General features: G+C 33.0%; 4 protein-coding genes across 8 annotated transcripts; 1 reads left to right on the top strand and 3 right to left on the bottom strand.

Moving 5' to 3' along the window:
• Positions 1-1,172: 1,172 nt before the first annotated feature.
• LOC105221467 (zinc carboxypeptidase) lies at positions 1,173-3,539 on the bottom strand. 2 transcript variants are annotated; one of them, XM_011198493.2, is made up of 3 exons: positions 3,506-3,539; positions 2,360-2,691; positions 1,173-2,285 (listed from the first exon to the last, which is right to left on the bottom strand). In XM_011198493.2, exons 1-3 carry the CDS (start codon positions 3,522-3,524, stop codon positions 1,293-1,295), a joined length of 1,344 nt encoding a protein of 447 aa, XP_011196795.1. In that variant the 5' UTR covers positions 3,525-3,539; the 3' UTR covers positions 1,173-1,292. The 2 variants fall into 2 exon arrangements, with proteins under 2 accessions (XP_011196795.1, XP_054088925.1); XM_054232950.1 differs by lacking the exon at positions 3,506-3,539 and having other exon boundaries at positions 2,360-2,777.
• Positions 2,543-7,031, bottom strand: LOC105221468 (26S rRNA (cytosine-C(5))-methyltransferase nsun-1). Its single transcript, XM_011198496.3, has 4 exons — positions 6,792-7,031; positions 5,777-6,738; positions 3,589-5,718; positions 2,543-2,691 (listed from the first exon to the last, which is right to left on the bottom strand). The coding sequence occupies exons 1-3, from the start codon at positions 6,886-6,888 to the stop codon at positions 4,324-4,326; spliced, it is 2,454 nt and encodes an 817-aa protein (XP_011196798.2). The 5' UTR covers positions 6,889-7,031; the 3' UTR covers positions 2,543-2,691; positions 3,589-4,323.
• Positions 2,927-10,056, top strand: LOC105221469 (diacylglycerol kinase epsilon). Of its 2 annotated transcripts, XM_054232949.1 has the most exons (9): positions 2,927-3,119; positions 3,215-3,312; positions 7,302-7,491; positions 7,566-8,246; positions 8,301-8,414; positions 8,475-8,681; positions 8,740-8,905; positions 8,983-9,134; positions 9,191-10,056. In XM_054232949.1, the coding sequence occupies exons 3-9, from the start codon at positions 7,324-7,326 to the stop codon at positions 9,305-9,307; spliced, it is 1,605 nt and encodes a 534-aa protein (XP_054088924.1). In that variant the 5' UTR covers positions 2,927-3,119; positions 3,215-3,312; positions 7,302-7,323; the 3' UTR covers positions 9,308-10,056. The 2 variants fall into 2 exon arrangements, with proteins under 2 accessions (XP_054088924.1, XP_028893458.2); XM_029037625.2 differs by having other exon boundaries at positions 2,927-3,312.
• On the bottom strand, positions 9,749-11,112 carry LOC105221470 (nascent polypeptide-associated complex subunit alpha). 3 transcript variants are annotated; one of them, XM_011198498.3, is made up of 2 exons: positions 10,969-11,112; positions 9,749-10,697 (listed from the first exon to the last, which is right to left on the bottom strand). In XM_011198498.3, the coding sequence occupies exon 2, from the start codon at positions 10,668-10,670 to the stop codon at positions 10,017-10,019; it is 654 nt and encodes a 217-aa protein (XP_011196800.1). In that variant the 5' UTR covers positions 10,671-10,697; positions 10,969-11,112; the 3' UTR covers positions 9,749-10,016. The 3 variants fall into 3 exon arrangements, with proteins under 3 accessions (XP_011196800.1, XP_011196801.1, XP_054088926.1); XM_011198499.3 differs by having other exon boundaries at positions 10,911-11,053; XM_054232951.1 differs by lacking the exon at positions 10,969-11,112 and adding an exon at positions 10,903-10,921.
• Positions 11,113-21,603: the final 10,491 nt, after the last annotated feature.

Here is a 21,603-nt window from a genome sequence, read left to right as displayed (position 1 = left end):
CGGTTCATAACCACGACTACTTTCCCATATAACTCAATTTTGAACTTCATCCTCTTTCTTCACTTTATAATGCATACATAAGGAACCAATGAAGATAGCGGAATAAAACTTTACACAAATAGTGTCATTCTGGCTTCATTTGTGAAAAATTTGTCGAAAACGGACTATAACTTTTCAAGGCCCCAGATATCGAAGATGTTGAACTCAGCGCCTAAGGGTAAAATTTAACCGAAAATATGGGTAAATCTCTCAGATAATTTAATGTAATTCAGAGGAAATTGTTTTCTTCTAATAGTGTTCTGTTCCAAAAATTATTAAAATCGGGTTATAATATCTCCTAGCTCCCATTTACCTTAATATAGGTTTATCAAAAATACGGTGGGCTTTATTCCGCATATTAGTATTGGTTAATATGTGAGATATCTTAGCAAAATTAAGTGAGTGAGTGTTTAGTCTTGGATATAGTGCACCTTGCTGGTGAAAATGAATGAAATCGGATCAGGAATTGCCTCAGCCCTCATATACTGTATATGACGATTTTCGTTATTCTATTAAACTTTATACTTTACCTTTACAATAAATTGCGAGAGTATAAAATGTTCGGTTACATCCGAACTTTGCTCTTCCTTACTTGTTTTAGTTTTAAGTTAGATACTTCTAGCTGACGATGCCGGCCTAACGATGAATCGTGAAATAAGGCTTACATCGCGCAACTTAGTTCTGGATACTGTTACCCAGAGTAGATGCCAACATATAAAATTAATGTCTTGCATGCAATGAGTCCCCGCATTACACTAACCACCTTTTTACATTCCTAACGAACAGAATTAATATATCACCAAAGCTCTTGCCCTGGGCCTCCCGTTAGAGCTGTTTCAGACGTGTAAACGACTGTTGCGGCAACAGAAGTTGAGTTGAGGGGGGCGACGAAGAGAGGCGAAATTCACTTCTCTTCGTCGCCCCTCTCCTATAAACTAAGAATTGCCTCAACAGGAATTGACACGTCTGAAACAGCTCTTAGATGACCTCGAAAACAATAATAAAAATAACAAACAATGATATTTTGTTATATTAGCTAATATGAAAATAATGAAAAATCTTGTATATTCAGATCCAGCGAGGTCCTAATTGGTCGGATAAGCATATAACTGCAATTAACAAATAAACAAACATTTTTCAGCAAGTATATGTAGGATATATTTTTTATATTATTTGAATATAGAACCATCAAATATATATTATATAGTTATGGAATTGTATAGATATAAATGAACAAACAAAAGCCACGTCAATTATTTATAGTATCCTTTCTTGGTAGCACCCTCTACTATTGTTCTAATAGCAGTAAATGCCTCTTGAGAGGTTGGCTCAATCTCATTAGCCGGTAGTATAAACATATCCGAGCTATCTGGGGGTCCCCGCAACTCAAAAGTATAGGCAATAGGTATTTTGATTTTGCTGTAGGCCCAATCCATACTGCCTCCACTAGATGGATAAATTGTTTCAATTAAACTTCCGGTAGTATAATTACGACCACTGAGTTCACGTATACGACCAGCAGCATTACGTCCAAATTCTTGTAAATCATCATAGTTTGCTATATGCTCCTTGGTATAACCATAGGGAAACATTATCATTTGTGAATAAGAATGTAAAGATATATAAGTTCTGATTTGCTCCTTTTCGGCATGCTCCATAAGAAAGTCCATCAAACGTATAGTTTCAGTTTCACTTCCTGCATTGGGACCGGAATAATCATAGCGACATGGATCACCACTAGCCCCGGTGGTATTCCAGTGATCTGGATAATTACGATTTAAATCAACACCACGGCATATGCCAAATAATTGACGATTCTTACGCCACATTCGGTCATGTTCAAACGTATATTTATAACCATCTGGGTTGACGCAGGGGAATACAATCCAGTTATAATTGTTTGCCAACTTTTGAACAGCTTCTTCTTTTGTAGTAAGAAGCTCATTTAAAATATATGTAGCTGCGGCAGGAGCAATCCATTCACGGGCATGGATACCACTTTCTATAAAAATAGCTTTGTTAGATTTATTGCGTGACAACTTTAAACCCTTGATAGGAACACCCTCTGTACTATTGCCCATATCTATTAATGTCAAATCTGAGGGATATTTTGCCACCATATATTCCAACCACGAATAAATAGTTTTCAAATGGAAAAAATGTTTCCAATCGAGTTCCGAAGCACGTGTGTCTGCTGGCAAAACTTCCTTCATGTTGCGATCAATTTTCTCCTGGAAATTATATGTCTGAAAGAACATCATTCGTAAATTTTAAAAACATCTAGTATGCATATTACATCATTAGTTTTATATATGTATACCAATATGCGATGCTGGACATGATAAGTTTGCAATAAGTCTGCAAAGTCGGCTACTTTATGTGCAGCTACTAAAACAGTCAACTTTTGTCCCACTTCTCTTGCGTGTCCCATAAAGGTCAAGCTATCGCTCTGTCGTTCCAACTTTTGGAAAAGATCCACATGCATATCTGTATCCAATTCAACATTGTATACCCGATAATGATCGTACCGAGCAATATCCTCAGGAACATGTGAGAAATTATCCATTTCAAATTGCCTCGAATATTCATTTCCTTCTCCAACACAATCTTCGCTGACGCTTTCAACTTTGACTAAACCTTTTGCTAACATTGCTGAAAACGTAATGATCAGTAAAAATGGATTAACACTCAAAGGCCGCGGTGAATAGTACTTGTATATCATTTCTTAACGTGAATTAGTAAACATATGTACATATGTATGCAAATATTGTACGTCGAATATACATACATATCTCTACGTTAGCTCTTTATATGTATATATGCATTTATATGTATACATATATTTCATTACTTTATCAGTTGTTTAATTTGTATTTATTTTGACAGCAACCAAAGAATATGTCTCAGAAAGCACTTGCAAATCACAAAACCAAAAACGTATTCAAAGATGGTTTTAATAAGTGTTTTTATTATAATATCATTATTTTATCTTGCTTTCCTTTCCTTTAAGAACTGTTTCTTATAGAAAGGAAAGTTAGAAAATTTGCGGTTAAAGCTTGAGTGTAATTACGGTAACGGAGGTAGTTGCAATTAATACTTTAAATTTTATTACACTCAGCTGTACATATTTATATAAGTCTATAGATGACAAATCGGAGCATTAATGTATTTATAGCCCTTCTTGGAACGCAATTTAATATGGACCAGCTTGCAGCGCTGGTATGTTACTAAGGGACTTATTTACAACAGCTGATAAAACTTGGTACCTAATCTGTAAGTGACACCTAATAATTATAGCAAATTAATTGCTACAAAAATACTGTTTGTGTAATCTAATTTTTTATTGTAAAACTGTGTATTTGTTTCAATACTACGAATGGCCACGAGAACATATGTCCAGGTGCTGCCCACGGCGACGATATTATTGAATTTCAAATATTTAATACCAAAATATCTCTTTAACTACCTGTAAATACAATTAACATTGTCCTTGACGGATTCATAATTTCCAAAGTGTATTCAACAAAGTGAACTAAGTATTTGACATACCCGCTTTTGACAATAAAATAGTAAACAATTCATGTATTTGTTTACATTAACCCGTCTTTTTTAACTTTAACAATTTAATATATATTGATAAAATTTTTTGCAATTTGTCAGTTGGAGCACAAAACCTTAAATTGCTAAAGTAAGTTAGTAAATTGCTTCCATGAGTTGTTTTGCCTAAGCAGAAAGTATTCGGCATTTTCTTTTATTCATTTAAAATTTTTTTTTTTTGGTTTGAAATTTGTTTACTTTTGAATTTCAAAATTTGAATTTTTGAATAAATGTATGGGTTAAATCAATGGCAACAAACATGTCACATTCGGGTAAAAAATTGTGATATGTCATATACCTGGTTCACTTTGTTGAATACACTTTGATAATTTCCAAAAGTTCATTAAGTGTTGATTAGTGTGTTAAAGTTATATAAGATATTTTTCTATGATTCGAAACAAACAAACAACACACAAAAGTAAAAAGGAAAATTATATTTTAAGCTTTTTCATGACAATAAAAGTTTGATAAAATGGAAATAAAATAAAATAAGTAGAATAATTCCTTATTACAATCGATATATTATTATATCGATATATATATTATTTAAAACCTATTTTATTCAAACCATTTAGCATTTCTTAAATTTATAAAAATATGTAATAAGTTACATATATTTCAAAATAACGTACACTAACATATTTTATTTTCCGATTTTTGAAATGAATTTTAAACCAACTTTGTTAATTAGCAAATTGTATTTTTGTGCTTTTTCATGGATTTGTCTTTTTTCAATTGACCAATCAGTTTCGATTTCTGCTTCAATTTATTTTGTCCTGCAAATGACTTTCCCTCTAACAATTGAGGGAGTTCTTTCTGTTTTTTTGTAATCAACTTCCGTTGTACCTTTTTGCATTCAGAACCAATTTGTGCTCCATGATTTTTACTATTTTTTAATTCAACCACATTTAATTGCTTCTCAACTGTTGTAGTTTGATTTTCTGGTTTCACTTCCATTTCATTCTTATTTACTTTTAATGGTTTTTCAAAAACATTAGCAATATATTTATTCTTATTCTGTTGCAATTTTCTCTTCTTTAAGTCCAATTCTACTTCCGACAAGTCTGGCTTTCCAGCGTGTTTTCCGAGTGGTTTCCGGGGCCGCGTCTCTTCACATTCCAACTGTTCGCTAATGTTGGAATTCTCATTCTCTATTGATTTAGCATTCGCTATCGCGTCATCCAAATCTTTTTCATCTGCTTCTTGCTGTTCCTTAGTCATCGGTATAGTGTTTGAGAACTTTTTCAATTTTGCAACATAAAATCCATCCATATTATGTACATGGGGATAATAACGGCGAGTCAAATTTAAACTAGGATGGAAGCGATATTGACGATATTTTGTGAAACCTTCAACACCAAAATCTAAACCAGTTGGAACAAGCTTAACATTTCGTTTTTTGAGGGCATAGTCTATAACCCATTCATTCTCCTCAGGTAATACCGAACATGTTGAATACACAATGTATCCACCGGTTTTAGATTTAGCATCTACACAATCAATGGCTGTTAACAACAACTTGCGTTGAAGATTGTAACAACGCTGTACATCGACCTCATTCTTTGTTGATTTGACGCTTGGGTCTTTCGCCACAACACCTGTGCCTGTGCACGGTGCATCTAAGAGAATACGATCAAATCCTGACATTACATTACGAAATTTGCAGCCATCTTCACAGCTAATAATAGCATTAATAACGCCAAGGCGATGAAAATTGGCCACTACTGCTTTTATCCGCTCTCTATTGGCATCATTAGCAAAAAGAACGCCTGTATTCTTCATAATCGCAGCAATATGTGATCCCTTGCCGCCTGGTGCAGAACACATATCTAAAATACGTTCACTCTCCTGCGGTGCTAAAGCCATAACTGGTAGCATTGAGGATGCACCTTGAATCATATAGTGACCAGCTAAGTATTCGGGAGTAGCCCCAAGTGGAACTTGCGAATTATAAACGACTAAACCGACTTGAGTCCATTTACCCAAAGGATCTAAGTTAACGCCTCGGTTAATTAATGCTGCCGCCAAATCTCTTCTACGTGTTTTTAATGAATTCGTACGAATTGTAAGAGGACGAGGAACCTGCAGTTTTCAAATTTTTTAGTTTGAAAGTCACAAAATTAAAACTATTATTACTCACTTCTGATGTTTCTAAATACTCCATTAATTCTGTCAATGGGAAAATATCCATTAATTTTCCCATAAGAAAATCATTATAGCTATAGTAGATGCAAAGATCATGTCGCAATAGATCTAAATATTCTTGTCGAGAATGATCTTCTTGACGGTACTTTTTGAAATCAGATAATACAAGAGTAATATCCTTAATACGTTGTTGTATTTCCTGAAGTGTTATTTCCTTTTGGTTTTCTTCATCTCTCTCTGGGAATTTGAAAACCTCCTGCCGATCAATAGACATTTGCATTTCCTGAGTACCCATTTTAGCTTCTTTGGCTTCACGTTTCCTTAACTTCTTATTTTCCCGTTCGATCGGTAATAGAGTATCATCAGCTTCATTATCATCGGATTCGCTATTGGTAGAATCAGTATCATTACCCTCTTCATCAGATAATTCAAAGTCGTCATCTGAATTATCATTTTCATCATCATAATCTGATATATCATCTAGATTTTCAACTTTAAGAGCTTCTTTACTAGCATCCTCATCGTCATTCTGTTCCCTCCCGCTTTCGGTTTGTCCTTCCCATAAATCTTTTTCATCTTCACCATTGTTCATTTCTTGATCGTCTATACTTTTTAATCTCTTTAATTTTTTCGATTGCTTTGGTTTCAGCCAATCTTGATTATCATCAGTAAAACCCAACAACTTTTTTTTCCGAGATTTTAAATCCTGCCGGATGCCCACTTTTCCATCTAGTTCTTCTGTGTCACATTTATTTTGAATTTTAACATCGTCGATTATATCGTCACCGTCACTATATTGCTTCCTCCTATCTTTAGATTTACCATTATTTTCTTGGCTTAACTTCATATTGAATTTTTGTTTTTTTATTTTTTGGATATCTTTTTTCTGATCACGCTTAACCAAGCGTTGCTTTTGGCGATGGGATAGTTTTTTATCATCCTTATCATCTGAAGGTGCTGTAAAATTAAAAGTTTTTATACGAAGTACGTATTGATATAAAAGATCTTACCGAACGATTTTTTCGGGAATGTGGGTGGCTTTTGCTTTCGAGCCTTCCGGCCAGGACCTTTTTTTGGCTTCTCACTAAATTCTGCTTTCCGTCCCATTGGATTGTTATTAATAAAAGTTTATTTGTTTCTAGAAATTCAACTTTAATTCTCTAATAGTGTTAAGGAACAACACGTGGAGTCACGAAGCAATATGTAGAGAGAACTTTTAACACTCAAAAATATGCAGAGAACGTATGATAGGTTTATTTTGACAATAGAGGAATCAGCTGTACTACTATGGTGAATGTACGCTAAGGGAAGAAGAAGACAGAATTTGTTTTCATTTTAATTAATAAACATTTTCCTAAATTATTGATTTTTATTTGATTATAAGAATATCAATATTTAAAAGTGCGAATTTATTGACATATTCCAATTAATGAATAGGAGAAATTAACATTATTTTTAGACCAATGGAATGAAAATGTTTAGAATAATCTTCAGCTAATGTATTGGTGGATTCATTACAGGCTGTAAGAGTAAAAAATAAAAATGAATATAGAATTCGCCAGTTTCGAATTAAGCTCCCAAGCACTAATTGGATCTTTGTTAGCATTATGCGCGTTATTTGCTGTTTGCCGCAATTTATTACTAGAGGATGTTATTTGTATTCCTGGAAAAACTAAACACAGCTGGAAATCTATCAAAATACTAGAGAAGGTTAGAACACAAATGCATGTACAAAAACTTGAATTCGAAATTAACATTTACTTTAATAATATAATCATATGTAGATATGTTATTGCAACGCTTGCGAAATACTATTAACTAATTCGGAAGGTCTCTTTTGCGATTGCTGTGGAATTTGTACACATTCAATTCATGCCTGTACAAAAAAAATTGATATTAATTTTAAATGCAAAGATAAATGGCTCCGTAATGAAAAGGCTATGCGCCATTTATGGATTCGAGGCAACTTGCCAGTTAGCGTGATGTGCTCATTATGTAATGTCGAAATCGATTATCATGCAACAGCGGGTCTCTTCGGTTGGAGGTGCGCATGGTGCCAACGCTGCTACCATAATAACTGCTACAAAAGTATTGATTCCAAAGCTGAATGCGATTTGGGTGAATTTCAGGATATGATATTTCCACCGTATTGCATTATTGCAGCGCGTACTCGTGAGTCTGTGCGTTTACATTTGGCTGGTATCAAACCACCCAACATTGAAGGTTGGGAACCGTTAATTGTTATTGCTAATACAAAATCTGGCAGCAGTACCGGATCGCATGTGGTATCATTGCTTCGAGGTTATCTGCACCCACTTCAAGTAATGGAGTTGGGTGGTCGGGGACCACAAGATGCCATGCAATGGGTTGCAAAAGCCAGTCCACGTCCATGTCGTATCCTAGTTGCAGGTGGGGATGGAACTGTAGGATGGGTGCTAAATACGATATACGCACTTAATATAAAGGTAGTATATTTTAAAGTGAATACTGTATGATTTATTACAATTATGAAAATGAAGCCTGTACCCTCAGTTGCAATCATGCCGTTAGGGACAGGAAACGACCTTTCACGGGTAATGGGTTGGGGTTCACAACCACCTCATATTTTGGATCCTATTGCACTACTTAGAAATGTAAGTACTTTTAATTTTTACATTATCGAGTATAATAAATCCTTTAAAATTTTAATAAAGATTAAAAACGCTCGGTCAGTAAATTTGGATCGTTTCGATTTACAAATTGAAAAATTGTATTACCGTTTACCAATCCAGCGACATCCCATCAAAACGATTCATATCTACAATTACTATAGTATTGGAGTGGATGCACTGGTCACTTATAATTTTCACAAAACTCGAGAATCTCGATTTTACTTGTTAAGTAGTAGAATATTTAATAAGGTAATCAAAAGAAATCGACTATAACAAACAAAACTTCACTTACCGCTATTTTTGTTAGTTAATATATTTTGGCTTTGGGACTCAGCAAATTGTTCAACGCGATTGCGAAGGAATTGAACAAAAACTAGATCTATATTTGGATGGACATATTGTAGAACTACCAGAATTGCAATCAATTATTTTCCTTAATATTGATTCATGGGGAGCTGGCTGTAAATTATGCGGTGGGTTTTAAATAATTGAATAATATATTTATATATATTTTTTTTTATTTTCACTATCATCTGGTTCAATTGATCAGAACTTAGCAATTCAGATGCAAAAAATAAGATGGAAAACTCCACTTCGGATGGAATGCTCGAGGTTTTTGGACTTGTGTCGTCTTTTCATATGGCGCAATTGCAGTGTGGTATAAGTAAGCCAGTGCGCATCGGTCAAGCTAAGCAAATACGAGTATGAATAATATATAACCTATGTGCCTATGAAAAAATTTACAGCTAATTTCTTAGATTGTTGTAAAGTCTACCTGCCCAATGCAATCAGATGGAGAACCATGGATGCAGACACCTGCCGATATACGTTTACAATCCCGCAGCCAGGTTCGCATGTTAAAGCTTGAAATCTAGTGCATGTTTAAATATCAAAATGTACATAACATTTAATTATTTATGTGTACATTTTCATAAATTCTGTACATGGTTAATAAAAGTCTCCATAAATGACAGCTGAATTTTAATGCTCCACAATCTATAGTCTATGTTAAGAAAGTCAACAAAAATGTTAATATAGACACATATATATATTCAGATCTTTACTTTTACAAACATTTTATAACATAAGCAATCGATTTTATCCTATGGATAATTGTTTTATCATAGAACCTTCAATAATTGAATAAGTATGAGTTATGAGCTGAAAAATTAGCGGACCAGCGAAAATAATTATATCATGCCATAAAAGAGTTATGAGCGTACAAAAACATCATAGTATATATAATGGGGGAACTATGCGCATCGAAGGAGAGAATTTAATATAAAAATGCCTAATGAATTTAAAAGATCTATCCCTAATGATTTGACGATTTATATTTTTATTTTTATATATCTGTGTATTGCATTCAATTTATTATGACTCGACATTACAGCAATACAAATGAATACAAAACTGAAACTGTTGTTAGCTTAACGACTGGAACGAAACATAATTCGTTCATTTAATTTACTTGGCTTTGTCTAGTCGTAGATGCTTATTTGTGGTATGTTAAATTTTCAAATATCTTAAGGCGGGTACTCTTTTCTCTCGATTGGAACGCAGTTGTTTCTCATATACGCGCGCTTAAATCATCGTTAATTCCATAATTGCGTTAACAATGTCATTATTATGTTTCTTAAGAGCTCGTATAGCCTTTGCACGTGTAGTATTGGCTTGAGTGATTACCAGCTCAATGTCTTTCTCATCGACACCGGTCTCATCTACTTCTTCTTCATCCTCCTCTGCAATAGGCGCTACTGATGAAGTTGTACCCAAAGTCTCTGCAATACTTGCCGCTTCCGGTGCTTTGAATTTTTCAGCAGCTGCAACTTGAGCCTGTTGTGATAAATCTTCAATCTTTGCCTCACCGAATACAATATATGTATCGCTGTGTGGATTTTTGTACACATCAGGGTTGTTGATTACAAAAAGAATATTCTTTGACTTGCGAATTGTTACGCGATTAACTCCTTGAATTTGCTTTAAGCCTAGTTTAAGCATAATTTTTCGAGCTTTTTTTTCACCGCGCGATTGTTTGGCTTTTGAAACCAAGTCAACAGGAAGACCAGTAGCACCCCCTCCCAACTGCGTAGTTCCTGCAGCAGCATCTTCTAGCTCCGGAATGCTATCCTCGGATCCACAATCGCTAGCATCATCTTCGATACGTACTTCTGCAGTTTTTGATTCATTAGTAGCAGAAGCAGAGTCAGTATGGATTTCCGTAACTTCGGCAGTCATGGCAGCGATGTTATTATCTGTATTTATCTGAAAATTTAATTGAAACAATGTTAACAATATTTCACTTTGACAATATAAGCTTCTGTATTAAATAGGCAATGTTCTTAAAAGTCATCTATAGATTAATGGAATTAGAAACCACAAATATGCTGAGGTTATATTTTCACATTTCGTGACACTTGGAAATATTTAAGAGATTTTACACAAATAAATTAAGATAGAATATTTAAACCTTCAAACCTATAAATTCTTTTCTTTTAAATTAACAGGATGCAGTCAATATTTGACGATTTTTTACCTGATAAAAAATCACCCTTACAAACCGTTTTCAGAATATTTAATAAAAGGAAAAGTGTTTGTCTAACAATAGCGCAAAGTTGTTGCAACTGTTTTGATTTTAAGACAAGAGTGCCATCTACTTGTGAATGATTGTTTGACATTAGGGCATGGCTCCGTATATTTCAATCAAATAATTGAATTATTCTATAACAGAATATTTATTTATAATTATATTTATATGTACAGCACTATTCTGTGCACTTGACAAAATAACAAAAACTTTAGAATAGCATCCCACGATTTCGCGGATAAAATGTGTATGGTTGGATAGAAGAGATCCTCCAGAATAAGAATATATATATTAATAATATATATTAAGAATATAATATAATATTAGCCGCAGGAGACTTATAGTTTTCGAGATATTCGCGTTTACAGTTTAAAAATTGTCTAATTGTAACACGTAATTTCTCGCTATATAGTTAATTTTTCATTTATATTTTGCACTTATTATACACTTACACTTCACTACTTTCTTTCCATATATTTATTTATATATATTTATTTTATATTTATTTTATATTAATTATTTAGAAATTTGCTTTAAATAAGCATTTTAATTTTTAATCAATTTTATCAGTTGACACAATAACAAAAGGGTTGCATGCTGACGAAAAAAAAGCATTGCCATATCTAAAAAATCCCAGCCCATAGTTTTATCAAGTAAGACATTTTTTGGTATTCTGTAACAATTTTGATAAATTAAAAAACTTCAGTACACATAGCTTTTCCCACACGTGTGGGAAACAAAATAATGTAAACAGAAACAGCTGATTTCTGTGCAATTATATTGAATTGAATTGAAAAATTTATTTGAATTATTCTATAACGTACGTTTTCATATGCATTTAAATATTAGAATACTACATATACATATGTACATATGTCCTTTATAATATATTTAAAAATATTTGGAAAGTAATTTTGATTTAGTTGGTTGTTATATTTAGCTTCAGAAAAGTTCCTTGGGGACTACGAAATCCAAACTACATATGTACATACATATGTTTATTGTTGGAAAAATTTTGATAAGCTGTAATCGTATGCAATACAGAGAAAACAATTTCATCCAAGTTAGCCTCATTATCTTCATTTTTATACAAAAAAAGGGAAAAATATACTTCTTAATATAAAAACGGCTCAACAACGCGAGCCATCAACATGTTCATATTTTTCTTCTTTGTATAAAAATAACGACAAAAGTAAAATATCTCCATTACAACAAATTCACTTTCACAACTATCCACAACAAGATATTTTATTTATCAAGAGCATTTTACTTTTTACCAATTTATGAAGACAAAAGCTTTTTATTTTAGACACAGAATACGAAATGTTTAATAAATTTGAAATTTATACAAATTAGAAATTTGTTGAATTTGTAAAGTGCACAGAATAGGGCTGATAATAGCCACGCCATTTGCAAAGTTACAACACGATTACGTTCAATATAATGACAGTTATATAATATAATACAATATAATGACAAATATGCAGACAGTTTAGATAGTGTCTGATCTGATACTTAAAACTGACTCGATCTCATATGTTTGTTTGACTATTAGTATAATTTGTTTTCTCTCCTTATTTATTATCACTTCGACACATCTTCAGAATAAACTACTCGCTTACAACAAAAAATTACAACAACAAGTGGACTTCATTTATAAGCCCAAGCGTCGCGCACATCTCCGCGCATGCCTTGTCTAAAAGCTGCTTGTCAGTAGGAAGCTAAAACTCACAAATTCAAACAATTTCTGATACTTCCTTCAGAAGAGAAAACTGGCAGTGGCCGAAAATCATATTCATATTTGTATTAGAACTAGCATCTTGTTCCATAGATTATGAAATATCAGTTAAGCTGACTAATTCTCAATAGCTCTCATTGTGATTTTTGTCAAGCTGCTTGCACTGTTGCCACTTTTCGCTTTAACTTCAGCATCAACATCGAAATATGATTTTAGCTTTTGCCTTCGTCGCGAGGAAGCAGTTTCTCATGTCTCGTATACGATTGCGCCTATAATACAAGTGATGTGGTCAAAAATATGAATGCAAACACATATGACATGAAATAATGATGTGATTAAATGTGAACTCAATACAACTTTTTAAATTTTACGGGTTCACGTCTCCACATTTTTTTATGTGTTCTAAAAATTCCTTTGAAATCCTATTTATGAGTTAAAAGAATCCTATTAATCAGTTAAAATTTATAAAAAGTCAAAATAGTATATCATATCAAAGCAACCTACTAAATGTGCTTTAAATTCGGTTCATAATACATTTTTGGAAATCGATTCACAACCACGCCTACTTTCACAATAATCTAATTTTGAAGTCCATATGTTTCGTTAACCTTGCAATATATAAATTAAGAACCAGTGAAGTTATGGGAAAAAAAAAATGGTGAAATCGGGTCATAATTTCTACTAGGTCCCATAATATTAGAGGTTTCAATCATCTGATATCGATTAAAATGTGATATATCTTAACAAAATTAAGTGAGCGTTTAGTCTTCGATATAGTGTAGTTTGGTGTCAAAAATAGGTGAAATCGAATCAGGAATTACCAAAGCTTCCATATACTATATAGGCGCCTGCTACTCGTTCATTATTTATCGTGATATTTCCTGTATCGCGATATTTATTTAACGTTTAGCATGCAATATTGATGGATCACGATCCATATAACAAAATATTTAAATATTTTGAAATCCAGACCGCGGATCGTGGATCGCGAGATAAATATTGAATGTGTAGCATATTTTGTGATTTACAAGTCCGAATTGGTGAAATACAACAGTGCCAAAATTTTAAAATAAACTTTATTCTAATAAATGAACATAAATTATACTGTTTACAATAGAATCTTTGCCAGAGCTATGCAACTCATCTGCCAAAGGTTTTTTGATAACGTCCAAATATTGGATACAGTAATAATGAATTGCTGTGGGAGCAAAAACAATAGCCAAACATGATTTTCTTAGGTTTTCTTCCGAAATTTTATGAAAAAATTTAAGAAAAAATAAACAAATAAATTTTTTAATTATTTTTTTTTATGAAAACACTAACAACATCTTATAAATATTGATGTAATATATATTGAACGTCTAGCAGTCGCGAAGTAATCCATCAATATTCAAAATAGATTGCGATCCAAATATCACGATAAATACTGAACGTGTAGCAGGCGCCACACAGTGGAACTTCCATAACTCGAAGATCTCCAAAACTCGAACTTTTGTATTTGCAATAGCGTTTAGAACTCAAATTCCATACAAATTTTCTTCCTTAACTCGAACTCTTGAATTGGCAATAGAAGGCAAATTTCCTTCCATAAATCGAACTTTTCGACAAGGGCATAATACAAAATTTAAAATTTTACTATCGAGGGACAATTGAAAATGTTTTATTGAAAATTTCTATAACTCGAAGTCTCTCTAACTCGAAGTTTTTTTGTGGATTATGGTGATTTGAGTTAGAGAAGTTCCACTATATAAAGATTTTCAATATTTTAACTGACTTAATGCCGATATATGGGTTAAAATGTGTGTTATCTCAAAAAAATTACATAAATAAATGAAATCCATAAAAAGGGAGACCGCGCAATCTGTGTGAAAGACTAAAGCCCACCGTCAACAAACTGATTGGATCTTATCAGTGTGGCTTTAGACCTATAAAATCCACCATGAATCAGATATTTACCATGCGCCTTGGAAAAGACCCGAGAGAGAAGAATCGGTACACTTCACCTTTTCATCGATTTTAAATCTGCCTTCGATAGCACCAAAAGGAGCTGCCTCTATGCCGCGATGTCTGAGTTTGGTATCCCTGACGTTGAGTAACAGCAAAAGCTCCGTCAGGATCGGAAAGGACCTCTCTGAGCGGTTCGATATCAAACAATGCTTCGACAGGGAGCCTTACTATAGTGCGATTTCTTCAATCTATTGTTGGAAAAAATAATAAGAGCTGCAGAGTTAAATAGAGAAGGTACTATCTTCTATAACGCCACGCCGAGCGTAGACACGACAAATGCGGTGCAGGCCATGTGGGGTCATTAAATGCGGGCATATCACATATTCAAACATATGTTGGCAAGTGTAAATGTCCAATGTAAGCACGATTTTGTGATAATGTGTGTATTTCGAAGTCGCAGCCTCGCATTCAATGTTTGAAAATTAAACTCGTTTGATTTTGCCCGCAGTATCGTGCGAGAAAATATGACATTTCCATAGTGAAAATTGAAATTACAAATTCGGAAGTTCAAAAGAGAATTGTGTTGTGAGAAAAAGCCATTATCGTTTGTTTTTTAATAATAAAAAATGTCGAATTCCGCAAATGAAGGCAATTTCCCACTGAATAATCATTTTATTGTAGTCTCCAGCATTAACGCATTATCGTGTTGTACGTTTCTTGCGGAACCACTCACACCACAAAATGGTGCCCGTGTCTACGCTACTTTAGACTGAGTAGGCAATTGAAAAGTAAAGTTATCTCTCGACGAACCAATATCAAGCTTTACAAGTCGCTCATTATTCCCATCCTGCAGTATGGTGCAGAACCGTGGACGAAGACAACATTCGATGAGACGACTCTAGGAGTTTTCGAGAGAAAGGTTTTGCGAAAGATGTATGGTCCTATGAACATTGGCAACGGCGAATACCGCAGACGATGGAGCGATGAGCTGTACGAGGTTTACGACGACATAATTTTAGATATTTACTTCGCAAAAAGTTTTATTTAAATGCATTATGCATTAAAACATGTATTCTGTAATTTTGTTTGTTGCTCTTTGCTATTGTTTGGCTCTTGACGTCTGTATCTCATGCTTTTGTTACACGATTTATGAAATCTATAAGTGTAATATCATTATTTTTCGTCTTCATACGAATATAGGGACTCCATTATTATTATTCCTTGATAGTAAAATTTTAAATTTTGTATTATGCCCTGGTCGAAAGTTCGATTTATGGAAGGAAATTTGTATGAAATTTTAGTTCTATTGTCAATTTAAGAGTTCGAGTTATGGAAGCAAATTTGTATGAAATTTTACTTCTATTGCCAATTCAAAAGTTTGAATTATGGAGATCTTCGACTTATAGAAGTTCGAGTTATGAAAGTTCCACTGTGCATATATTAAAATGTTCAGTTACACCCGAACTTAGCCATTCCTTTCTTGTTTACATTTGCTATTATATCCTAAATATTTAAGTGCCTATATTTTGCAGCATCGTTGTTTTTTCTCTAAATTTACAAACCTTCCCCCTTAAGTGCCTCGTTCGATTAAATTCCTGCAACATTTAAGCCAGAAATAAAAATGGGTAATTTTCCTCTATTTATGTACTCTTTTATGTATTTTTGTTAGTAATAAGAAATAAATTTGATGTTCATTCTGAAGCCAAAAAATAGTAAATCGAGGTGTTATTGAAAAAGTTTTGTAAGTACCTCGAGGCACTTACGTAGAATTCATTTAAGTGCCTTTCCCGCTTTAGTGTCTCAAAAGTGTTATATTTTTAGCAGTGGCACTTAAACGGTGATTACTGTAGTAGGAATTCACATAGACGGCTGCTGACTATCTGTCGAATAGAACCAGCAGTTTTGTTTTTAAATTTATGTGAGTAATTAAAGACACTTAAATGTAGTATACGGTGACTTTTCGTCTTTGATAGTAACTGCCAAAAATTGGTTTAACGATTTCCAACCAGATTGTACGTCGCTATCACTTGGTAGTATATCATAAATATTAATATTAATTTTAATCCAACACAAATCACTATATTAATATTATTAATGGTGTGAAAAGGTACACACCGGGTGTAGCCCCGCCCATCGCTGGAAAAATATATTATCGAGTAGCATATAGGACCAGCAGTTTTGTTTTAAATTTGCATGTGAAATTAAAGAGCACTAGGATGCAGTATACGTGACCTTTCTTCTTTGATCGTAACTGTCAAAAGTTGGTTTGACGATTTACAACCAGATCCTACGTCGGAGCCTGAGCTACGCCCAGAAAAATATGACATAATGCATGAATATTTGATTAAAACAGTTGGAATTACTGTATTTTATATGATAAACTGGCATCAATTGTAGTTCTTAAAGTAAATTATACTATGGGTTAATTCGTGCACCAGTTCAAATTCATGAAATCGATAGCTTTTTGGCGACATTCTTTTTCTACTGACGGATATAACAAATTTATTTTTGCACATGTGTATGTACATATGTTTTGTGCAGTCCAACATTTAAGTGTTCCTTTTATTAATCATCAAGAATAGAAAAGTTTTTCATTACTTTTTAATTGGTAGAAAAACTTTGATGTGTGCTTTGAATGCAGTGAAAATCTCGATGTGTTTTAAATTAAAAGAAAACACTGTTGAATATAATGTTCGCCGAAGGATGGGTAAATAATGAACGTAGTGTTGACAATTAGCTTTGACTAATTAGGGGGATGTGCGTGAAAGCATATTGCATTGCATACCTCACATATGCACTTATTTTTCACCGTATACACATATGTATGTAAGTATGTGTATACTAGCCCTTATGAAGAGCATTTAACGGTTGATTTTCTTCAGCTCTGTACACATGGGATGTGTTGGTAAATAGTTCTATATCAGAACAGGCAAATCGGATGGGCTTAAAAGATTAATTTTGTAAACCAACGATTATTCGAGTCAAGCTTTGGGTGAAGAGATCAAGTTTATTCAATATTAAAATAGACAATATTAAAATATTACCCCACTTAAACATGCAGCTAACACGTGGACAAAGATGAATATTTAGCAAGTGAAGCACTTCTTCGAAAAATGTACATCTGTATTAGGTAACTAAAGTACGTTTGAGAATACAGTTTTATTAGGGACCCTTATGTTCTCAACAAAGTCCACTAGAATAACGAAAATTATAATATATAATTTGATATGCGGTATAAAGCCAACTTTTAACCTTTGGGCTAAAGGAAACACTGTTTTTTTATCATTTTTTAACAAATGGTCATATTATTGTCAGGAAAATATGTCCAAGTTTATGTGAAAATACCTATATCTTCATTGCTGCTTGATTTATGTATAAATTATAAGATGGTTTTCCGAAATAACGAACACATTAATTTCCGGGCCTGTTCGTTACATCGAATGTTTCGTTAATTCGAGTACTCACTTAGAGGTATGTTCTTCAATCAAAATGAGTTAAATATCCATATATTTTAGTTTAATAAATTGTTTTATTAATTGATTTGTTAAAAAATGAAAAACCATAACAAAACAATACAAATGTTGCCTTAAGGGTTCTAAGCCCATTCAGCAAATTCACATTATACGTGATGAAAATATATTTTATTAATAATTCTATTAATTGGCGCTCGCTTCGTCGAAATACGAAGATTATATTTGATGGCTCCTTCATGAAGTCAATCAATATAATAAGTTTTGAGCTCTTAGCCTTTTTGTGCCACTTAAATTGCAGCATAAAAGGACATCACCTGTTTTCTTGGATATTTTTCTCCCTGGCGCTCCACAGAGTATACATACATATTTTATCAGTTAAATTCTTCTAAAATGGACCAATTCAGCAAATTTTGCACTACGGAATATTTCCCATTTGTTATATTGCCGCAACGGTGGACAATTCCTACACTTATACATCTATTTGGTGCTGATCAATAATTTTAAGCTTTTATAACAAATGCAAGTTTTTAACTCTTTCCACATATGTCTTCATTATGTTGTTCGTTAAACCGAGTACTTATAAATCCCCGATGTTCGTTATTTAACGTACTCAGTGTAAAAAAAAAATTCTCAAATTCAATGTAGCTATTAATCAGAACTTCCAATACTCACATGTGTAGACAAAGTTATATTTGTATTATTTCGAATGTAATGATATATTATTTAATAAATGCTAAATGTTTTTAATTATCTAAGCTGCGACAAAATTAAGAAATTTCTGCATAAATACAGTTGAAGTTCCATAAGTCGAACTGCTATAACTCGAAGTTCTCCATAACTCGAACTCTTGAATTGGCAATATATGGAAGGCAAATTTCATATAAATTACTTTCCGTAACTCGGAAGTGTCTTTAACTCGAAGTTTGTTTGTGGATTATGGGGATTCGACTTAGGGAAATTCAACTGTATCTCAAATATTATCTAAAGGACCTATTAATATTTAAAATACTCCTTTAATATTTTATTAAAATATTTCGGTGCATTGAATAATATCATTTATGACAACTACCTATTTTGTTAGTTACTGTTTTTATCACAAAATAATTATATTTACTCGCATCTACAATAATTCAACTTCAACTAATACGACGAAAGCGTAGATAGCATTAATATATGATTTGCATATGTAAATGCAAGATTTTTAGGTGCCAAATTTGTATACAAATGTGGGTTGTAAAAAAATATTAAAAAAATTGTTAACGAATCCATATGAACTAATAATTATTTGGAAGGAGAGCTTAGCAAATTCATTTTTAATGTATTTTATTAATGGGCACTTATATCTGAATACATAAAGTTTTGCATACCCGAATATACATACATACATATATACATATATTGCGTTTTAGTGACGACTTTTACACATGGCATGTGTAAAAAAGTGCTTTACAAATTAACGTTTGACAGTTGACACACACGTTAACACCTAGATAAATATGTACGTTACCTTAACAATCCGTTATATTGGATAAAATTTCGGTAATGAATAATTGGAAAAGATTAGATAAAGGCTTAGAATCTTCTACGGCAGCACACAAATGACGTGTTCAATAATATAAATCCTACAATTGAATTATATTTATTCTCTCGCAACATTTTGTACGAAGTTTAATAGATATTTTCATTTTACGTTTCTTAGTACAGTATAAAATAATTTAATACAGAACGTTTATTAACGTTAATAATAGCTGCCATCGATTGCCTATCCGTTATAGAGAAGACAATAGAATGCACTATCCAGTAATTCAAACAAACAAGCAGCACTTGTGGTGCAACCCTGCGCCAAAATGTCCTCTTAATCATGCGTAATAATGCTCAACAATTTTCTTAGGTGGAGAAATACTTAAATCTGCACAAAAATACTTTTCTATACATGTTATTTAATAAATTATAATGAATTTTAAAGTAAAAACAACAAACATATATACATATTTGTATTGTCATTTTTGTCTAAAATTTGTATTTTGAGTCGTTTTTACCATTGCGAATTGCCTACATAAGTAAAACAAAAATTGGTAGCACTCATCAAGCTACGATAGAATTTTTAATGAGGTATTCGCATACTCTCCTGCACGAATTCAACTAGATAGCTTTGTTGTTGCTTTCACATTTAAAATTTTTGACAGGCGACCAGCGCCCAAAGATAGCGAACAGAGAAGTGACCAATCGATAGCAGCTAATATTTACTTATAGCCTCACATCCTTTCTTAACTCACAACAAGAACCATTCAATTATTTTTATCATGAGATGACAAAGACAAGTATTTTCCAATATTTCTCTACCAAAAGAAAAATCTTCGAAAATCCGAATGTACATATAAATGAGTGCTGAGGTGCACTGGTTCTAAAATGTAATACAATTTACTTTACGAATCCGTGGTGAGAGTATCGTATATCAACAGCTGTTTGACGCTTGATATGGCAATTTAAAGATGGGTATTGTAATTTTTTTGAATTAAACTCTTATGGAGCACGACCACATTCGGCAAAAAAAGATTGATCACTAGTTAAGCCGGTCCGGACATAACTTACCCCTTCCTTACTTGTTCAGACTTTTACTTTATTAGTATCATAATGCTGTTGTTATGTAATTGATGCATTGTTTTTTTAATGAAATTTGGTTTTAATTTCTAGGAATTAATATGTATGAGGGAACCTTAAAAATAAATATTAAGTATGAAGCATTTGAATCAAACATTTCTATTTCGGTACAAGATCTCATAAATAAATTACATATATTATGAAAAATATCACAAAACATTTTTATCGCAATTATCATCAGAACCTCCTTGGAAGCGGATATTGTATAAGACGCAACAGCCCATAAAAATGTTCTATCATATGTAAAAATGTGACTTTTTATATTAGGAAAGGGTATATTTTCGTTATAATTTCAACTTCAAGGCAGCAAAAAGCACCAGCTACACATCAGAAATTAACCAACCACCCCAAAGTATCACCATGAAGTCTTCACTCATGTAAATACGTAAGCAAGTAGAGAAAGCCCATTTTTTGTGCAACATGCTAGGAGCCTTACATGTGCATATGTATATTACAACACATAAGACAGATTGTGCATATGCTGGTATGTTGCTATGTGTGTATGAGTAAAAGCCCACAAAGTGTTGTGACACTACGAACACCTTCGTTTTCCAACACACCATAATTCGTCTGCTACGCAACTTGATGCGAACGTTTGGACACTGCGCCAATGGCGACTGCTACAGTGATAAGTTTTGTTTTTGGTGTTTTATGTTGCTGTAATTGTAACTGTTGCTTGTTGTTTCTGCCAGAACTGCGCTTCTTCGGATCATTTATCGTTATTGTTTTTGTTGTACTTGCTTTGTTGTCGACATACGAATTACG

Source organism: Zeugodacus cucurbitae, chromosome 6 (assembly GCF_028554725.1).
Source record: "Zeugodacus cucurbitae isolate PBARC_wt_2022May chromosome 6, idZeuCucr1.2, whole genome shotgun sequence".
NCBI classification, from domain to species: Eukaryota; Metazoa; Arthropoda; class Insecta; order Diptera; family Tephritidae; genus Zeugodacus; species Zeugodacus cucurbitae.
Note: the sequence above shows the minus strand (reverse complement) of the source record. Positions and strands in the feature narration are given on the sequence as shown.

Excerpts from the sequence above, each read along its gene's own strand:
- LOC105221467 (XM_054232950.1), bottom strand. The coding sequence starts at position 2,761 with ATGATATACAAGTACTATTCACCGCGGCCTTTGAGTGTTAATCCATTT. Across the intron at positions 2,286-2,359 it reads ATGTCCAGCATCGCATATTG|ACATATAATTTCCAGGAGAA; the intron begins GTATACATATAT and ends ATGTTCTTTCAG.
- LOC105221468 (XM_011198496.3), bottom strand. The coding sequence starts at position 6,888 with ATGGGACGGAAAGCAGAATTTAGTGAGAAGCCAAAAAAAGGTCCTGGC. Across the intron at positions 6,739-6,791 it reads ATTCCCGAAAAAATCGTTCG|CACCTTCAGATGATAAGGAT; the intron begins GTAAGATCTTTT and ends TTAATTTTACAG. Across the intron at positions 5,719-5,776 it reads AGTATTTAGAAACATCAGAA|GTTCCTCGTCCTCTTACAAT; the intron begins GTGAGTAATAAT and ends TGAAAACTGCAG.
- LOC105221469 (XM_054232949.1), top strand. The coding sequence starts at position 7,324 with ATGAATATAGAATTCGCCAGTTTCGAATTAAGCTCCCAAGCACTAATT. Across the intron at positions 8,415-8,474 it reads CTATTGCACTACTTAGAAAT|ATTAAAAACGCTCGGTCAGT; the intron begins GTAAGTACTTTT and ends ATTTTAATAAAG. Across the intron at positions 8,906-8,982 it reads AGCTGGCTGTAAATTATGCG|AACTTAGCAATTCAGATGCA; the intron begins GTGGGTTTTAAA and ends TCAATTGATCAG.
- LOC105221470 (XM_011198498.3), bottom strand. The coding sequence starts at position 10,670 with ATGACTGCCGAAGTTACGGAAATCCATACTGACTCTGCTTCTGCTACT.